The sequence below is a fragment of the Salmo salar genome, chromosome 16 (assembly GCF_965601325.2).
Source record: "Salmo salar chromosome 16, fSalSal1, whole genome shotgun sequence".
NCBI lineage: Eukaryota > Metazoa > Chordata > Actinopteri > Salmoniformes > Salmonidae > Salmo > Salmo salar.
In genome coordinates this window covers 79,657,501-79,664,418 of record NC_138306.1, presented here as the reverse complement: position 1 = coordinate 79,664,418, position 6,918 = coordinate 79,657,501, and the positions used below count along the sequence as shown (strand labels likewise).

The 6,918-nt window shown below is 45.2% G+C and overlaps 1 protein-coding gene across 7 annotated transcripts in view; it reads right to left on the bottom strand.

The window, feature by feature from the left end:
- Positions 1-998: 998 nt before the first annotated feature.
- The window catches only part of LOC106574656 (prolactin receptor), a 46,149-nt gene continuing 40,229 nt past the window's right edge, over positions 999-6,918 (bottom strand). For 6 of the 7 annotated variants that reach the window (XM_045698000.2, XM_045697997.2, XM_045697995.2 and 3 more), the window contains 4 exons: positions 6,232-6,385; positions 6,001-6,088; positions 5,659-5,728; positions 999-4,728 (listed from right to left, as the gene is read on the bottom strand). In XM_045698000.2, the coding sequence (XP_045553956.1) occupies positions 4,003-4,728; positions 5,659-5,728; positions 6,001-6,088; positions 6,232-6,385 (1,038 nt within the window). In that variant the 3' untranslated portion in view covers positions 999-4,002. The remainder of the gene's footprint in view (positions 4,729-5,658; positions 5,729-6,000; positions 6,089-6,231; positions 6,386-6,918) is intronic. The other variant, XM_045697996.2, reaches the window with a different exon arrangement.

The following is a 6,918-nucleotide window of genomic DNA, read 5'->3' as shown; positions in this document are numbered from 1 at the left end:
TGAGTCCAAACTTTGGTTCTGTACTTTACATCCTTTCTGCCTCACTCTATGAAGAACCATCAACAGCTCTATTATCAGGTCTGGGTGTGCCTTTAACTTCCCTTCTTTCAGTGCAACCAGGCTGGCAGCAGAGTCTGAACACAAAATTACCCTTTTAGGCCCCACTTCTTCCACCAATACCAATGTCCACACTAGTGCTAGCATTTCAGCAGAAAAGACTGAAACTCCATCAGACAGCCACCTCCCCTAGTATATCCGAAACAAACCGGGGAACAGGTATCCCAAACCCTGCTCTCCCACTGCCTGGATCCTTTGATCCATCTGTGACGATACCCAAGTAGGGATCCCAGGCCCACCGCAGATGGGCCACAACCTCACGGAGCCCAAATGCATTCCAGGTGACTACCACATGAAGCTGGTTGAGAGAATGCCAAGAGTGTGTAAAGCTGTCATCAAGGCAAAGGGTGGCTACTTTGTAGAATCTCAAATATATTTGGATTTGTTTAACACTTTGCTTACTACATAATTCCATATGTGTTATTTCATAGTTTTGATGTCTACTATTCTACAATGTAGAAATTAGTAAAAATAAAGAAAAACCCTTGAATGAGTAGGTGTGTCCAAACTTTTGACTGGTACAGTACACACACACACAAAGACACACACACACACAAAGACACACACACACACAAAGACACACACACACAAAGACACACACACACACACACACACACATACAAATACAGAGAGAGACACACAGACACACAGTTTTCTGTCGACAGGTTGGCATTTCACTGACATTTTCATTGGATAATGACGTGGAATCGCATCTGCCCTTTAAATATTTGAATCCCAGCTGTGATAGATGATGGTTATTTTAGCTTTCAGTGCACTCACTGAAGTGCAACACTCGCTGCTAGGGAATTCCTGCCAGAGTCGATCAGAGGTAGTGGTGTGTCCGTGTGTGAGAGTGTTCAGGAGAATGGACGAGGCTGAAGTAGAGACAGATCAGCAGTAGGCTTTATTCACTGCATGGGAAATATCTTGCAGCAGGGGACATAACTTCCAAAACAAACAACATAACTCACCCACCACACCGTATCCAATGTACAGAACAGAAACAATTTGACCTGACTGTTTCTACGTGTCCTATATGGCCTTTACAAATACCGCTGTTGTCTGCGTTATCGTGTGTGTGTCTATCTCGTTAGAAAAATATATAATTTCAGTCTACCAGTGTGAGCACTAATAAGGAAAGGAGAATTCTACACAGTCAAGTCAAGGCACAAAATTGAAGCGGCACAGCAGAGTACAACAGTGAACAGAACAGTATGACAACACAGAAAAGCACTGCACAGGACTACTGATGGCAGAGAAACCACCTGACTTCATAGAGAGGGGGGGAGAGAAAAAACAGAGAGAGAGACATTAAGAACATCAGTCATTTAAACCTTAAAAATGTACCAACACGTAAAACAGACTGACCAAGGTCCATCCATAGGGCCAGTGTAACAGACTAACCAAGGTCCATCCATAGGGCCAGTGTAACAGACTAACCAAGGTCCATCCATAGGGCCAGTGTAACAGACTAACCAAGGTCCATCCATAGGGCCAGTGTAACAGACTAACCAAGGTCCATCCATAGGGCCAGTGTAACAGACTAACCAAGGTCCATCCATAGGGCCAGTGTAACAGACTAACCAAGGTCCATCCATAGGGCCAGTGTAACAGACTAACCAAGGTCCATCCATAGGGCCAGTGTAACAGACTAACCAAGGTCCATCCATAGGGCCAGTGTAACAGACTAACCAAGGTCCATCCATAGGGCCAGTGTAACAGACTAACCAAGGTCCATCCATAGGGCCAGTGTAACAGACTAACCAAGGTCCATCCATAGGGCCAGTGTAACAGACTAACCAAGGTCCATCCATAGGGCCAGTGTAACAGACTAACCAAGGTCCATCCATAGGGCCAGTGTAATAGGAACACAGTGTTTTAGTACAAAGTATTTAAGCTACTCGTTGCATCATATCTTACTGTGTGTGTTATCATTGTTATCCAGTGTGATGGCTGTTAACCAAGAAAATTCCCAACTTTTTTGTTAAATGGCTAATGAACTGCTTCCGATGTCATTAAACTGCACCCCGACATTTCAAATGCCCTGAGACTTTAGGTTTATTTCACAGGCGATGCATATTATTTGTTTCTCCATGTTTCTTTCAAAAAACAATGCATATATTTAGTGTAAAAATCCTCTGTAGATATTACACTGCCATCCACACACCTTCAAGGTTATCTTCCTAGCAACTGGGAGCGTCTTACTTTTCTCATTAAAAAAGCCTCCATTTTCTAAATAGCATACATGCCCTCCTATTCACCAGGAAATCTTGTCAAAGAAGATTTTATGAAGAAATCACTGTGAAAAACGCATCTACTCAAGTATGTGGGTGTGGTGAAAATGTCTTGTTCCTATACACATCATTAGACGCTTTAACCATTGTTTGTCCTTGTTGTAATATCGGTCACCTTCAGAAGATGTGTTTTCTCCCTACTCGTCTGGTCGCCTCATTTTCTATGTAAAAATCAATAAAATGATCACAGTGCTCTTTGCTTTAGCCTCCTCTCTGTTCTCCCCTGAGAGAGCTGCATGTGTTATGTTCTAGTAAAATAAGTGCTTTCAAATCCAGCATGTAGTTAATAGTCAGAGCACATGTAGCACTGCATAGCGAAGGCTGTTTTACAGAATGGAAATTATAAATGTTACCAAAAATGACCATCACTTGTTTTGAATACAGTGCAATCTGTAGTTTCATTTCTGACCAAAAATTCAAGAAAAGGAAAACAATACTTGAAACAAGTATGCGTGTTTGTGAAAGTAGATTGCACCTTTACTGGGTTGACTTCCTACTGTGCTACTACTGTGCTATGCTTGGTTGACTTCCTGAGTATGAAGCATACAGTTAAATCTGTGATTTAGTTCATGGACTGAACCCAGACAGTTCACTTTATAAGTGTACTTTACTGTTATCATTATTATTATTAGAACATTGCCTCGTTATATTTCTCGTCAATAGTGCATTTGATATATTAAACTATTTCCTCTGTAATTCATTCATTCTAATAATTACAATAATTTATTTCTAAAAATGCATTTATATTTGAAGAAGTGTACTGCTCTCTTGGTCTGGCTGTTCAGATCTTTGGTGTGCTCCACTGTTCTCTAAATGCATGCTAACTTCTGCCAGGGCCTCAGAACGGCTATGATTGGTCTGTGAGGTACAACTGGTATTCTTGCATTCGTCAAACTTTTCACCTAAATCCAGTTAAATCAGTTCACAGAGCCCTAAAACATGACTGTTAAAAAATCGAAGTGTCTTTCACAGAGTGATTGGTCATTAATTCTACATCCAACAACAAGAGAGTTCGCAGGCATTGTTTTCTAACAAGACTGGACCGAAGAACAGGTGAGTATATTAACCTTTCAGTGACTCAGTCCACACAACAACAGTTGTAGTTCTACGGAGAATCTATTGTTATTGTTCAAGACACTTTGCAAGTTTATGTTTTTTTCATCTTGTCAGATTTTCTGCGTCAAAAGGAATCTATCTTGTATCCCGATCTCGGCTCTGCTCTGAAAGAAAACCTCACAGTCAAATGCTGCATCTCTGATTCCCCGCAGAGAGAATGTAGTCAGAACGTTGTCACTGCCATATCAGCAGTGAACAGAGGTGGCAGCAGTGTCTGTCCAGCAGTGTCACTGTCATTTGGCAGGCAAGGGGCGGGGGGGGGGGGGGGGGGATAGACACAGAGGACTCATGTCCCAGGCCGGTGCACTCACAAAAACATATTATGTTGGTATATTAAGTAGGTATATTCAAAGGTCCATCCATGAGTTAACATCCTCATTTTAGCCTGGAGTAATTCCTGTTGCTGTGTGTGTGTGTGTGTGGTGTGTGTGTGTGTGTGTGTGTGTGTGTGTGTGTGTGTGTGTGTGCTAACTGGTCACACCCTGTTGCCCTGTGTGCCAGTGGTTCCAGGCAGTAAAGGCACAGCCACTTCACTATGTTCCACACTCTCTGTCTCCACCTCTGTCTCTACCACTGTCTCTCCCGGAGCACTCCCGTTGGCTACTGCCTCCATCTTCTTAGCCAGGTAGTCATCTAACTGGCTGCTCTTCTCCAGCCCTCCTTCCTCTAGCTCCTCCTCCAGCTGTACGTAGGGGCTGCGTTTCAGGTGGTTGGCCAGGCAGGGCACCAGATGCACTTGTCCGTTGTCACCCAGCACGTTCACGCACGTGTAGAAGTCCTGGGTGGATGATGGGGGCGGGGCCTGCTGGTCCGGAGGCGGGACAGGGGTGGGATCCACCATCATGCTGTAGTCAGTGCCCGGGAAGACCAGAAGCTCCGGCTGGTCGGGGTTTGCTGTTGGCCATTCCCACAGGGTCGGGAAGGCTTCCACTGGAGCCTGGCAGTAAGGGGCGGGGACTGGGGTGTAAGAGGCGGGGACTGGGGTATAAGGGGCGTGGCTGGAGGTGGTCTGGACCAGTAGTTGGCTGTGGATGGCCATATCATAATCCTCCTTCCGGACTGCTAGGCTCCCCAGGGGAGCCTGGAGAGACTGGTTGTTGTCCATGCTGACAAGGTCCCAGACCTCCTCCTCGCTGTAGCTTGGGGGCTTATAGCCATGGAAGGAGATGAAATGACGGTTGATCTCATCGAAGCCCCCCTTCTGAGAGAGAAGGAGGGAGGAGAAAGACGAGAAGGAGGGAGGAGAAAAAGAGAAAGGAAGGTGAGGGGATAGAGAAGATAGGAAGGGGAGGGGATAGAGAAGATAGGAAGGGGAGGGACTAGAGAAGATAGGAAGGGGAGGGGATAGAGAAGATAGGAAGGGGACAGAGAAAATAGGAAGGGGAGGGGACAGAGAAGATAGGAAGGGGAGGGATTAGAGAAGATAGGCAGGGGACAGAGAACATAGGGAGGGGAGGGGATAGAGAACATAGGAAGTGGAGGGGACAGAGAAGATAGGAAGGGGAGGGGTTAGAGAAGATAGGAAGGGGAGGGGACAGAGAAGATAGGAAGGGGAGGGGACAGAGAAGATAGGAAGGGGAGGGGACAGTGAAGATAGGAAGGGGAGGGGTTAGAGAAGATAGGGGATAGGAAGGGGGGGTTAGAGAAGATAGTAAGGGGAAGGGATAGAGAAGATTGGAAGGGGAGTGGTTAGAGAAGATAGGGGATAGGAAGGGGTGGTTAGAGAAGATAGTAAGGGGAAGGGATAGAGAAGATTGGAAGGGGAGTGGTTAGAGAAGATAGGGGATAGAGGAGTGGATAGAGCAGATAGGAAGGGGAGGGGTTAGAGAAGATAAGAAGGGGATTGATGGATAGAAAAAAATAGAAAACAAATGACTCAGTGAAGCTTGAGTGGACAATGAGTTATAAGTCACCAGGCTGGTGTGTGTTTGTGTGTGTGTGTGTGTGTGTGTGTGTGTGTGTGTGTGTGTGTGTGTGTGTGTGTGTGCGTGTGTGTGTGTGTGTGTGTGTGTGTGTGTGTGTGTGTGTGTGCGCGTGTGTGTGCGTGTGCGTGTGGTGTGTGTGTGTGTGTGTGTGTGTGTGTGTGTGTGTGTGTGTGTGTGTGTGTGTGTGTGTGTATGTGTGTATTTACCTTCAGAAGCAGGGGATTGATGCCTCTGATGCGTGGTTTGGGAATTGGAGGCAGAAGGAATGCTTTTATCCTACAGCGAAAGACAGGGATCAGAGAGAACCATCAATACACTTTCTACATTTATATTTCATGATATTACAGCCTATATAGCATGTGTGTTTAATATAGAAGGGTTTATATATCAATACAATATCACTCCTGCACACATTTATCTCTAAACCTGTCCTTTATGTGATGAATAAAACGCTGTATCTTAAGTCTTTGAAAGAAATCAAACATGTATTTGATGTTTACATAATTGTCTACATAGTTGTTTACGTGTGTGTGTGTGTGCTTCCTTACCTCTTGCCCTGTAGGATAATTCCAAAGCCGATGACTAGCAACAACATGACCCCAACACCGGTCACCAAAAGCAGAGCCAACAGCTTATCTGTAAGACAGCACATGCCAAGATCATTCCATATGCCATATCATTCCATTCCATATGGGTCATATAACAGTGCTTGAGATTAGGATTTGACTGTGGGTAGGTGCAGACAGTAACTGAATCATCAGACAGTTAAGAGTCCCTACCAGGGGTAGATTTGGCTGGGACACAGAGTAGGACAGGGGTGCTCCACTTGCTCCAGAGGCCGTTGTTGCGGGAACGGCATCTCACCCTGACAATGTACTCTCCTACCGGCAGATCCAGCAGCTCCAGCCAAGGCTCTCTCAGCAAGCCCTTCACCTGCAGACACACAGGGGGCGATAGTGAGCTGTCAGTAGCAGTTACAGTACACATACATTATTTAGCAGATGCTCTTATCCAGAGCAATTCACAGTAATGAGTGCATACATTTTCATACAGGTCCCCCATGGGAATCAAACCCACAACCCTGGCATTGCAAGCACCATGCTCTACCAACTGAGCTACACTGGATTGAGGTGACAGAAGGTGATAGAGTAGTATGATACTGGTTAAAGTGACAGTTAAAAAAATCCGATACTGTTGAAATAATATGGTACTGTTTAAAAAAGATCCTTCACCATTCAGCCAGACTAAACCATGGAGCCATAGAGAGCTGCTGCGTTTCTGTTTGTTTCTGGTCTTTCTCTTCTCTCATCTGACAAAGAGGCAGGATCATCGGTCGTAACGTGGGTAACAGACAAACTCCCAGTTTAACTGTGAAATAAGCACATCTTCCTCTTAAAGAACCAATCATGGACATGACATGCTTCCCACGTCACACGCTTAACACCCTCAAATGGTGTTGATAAACA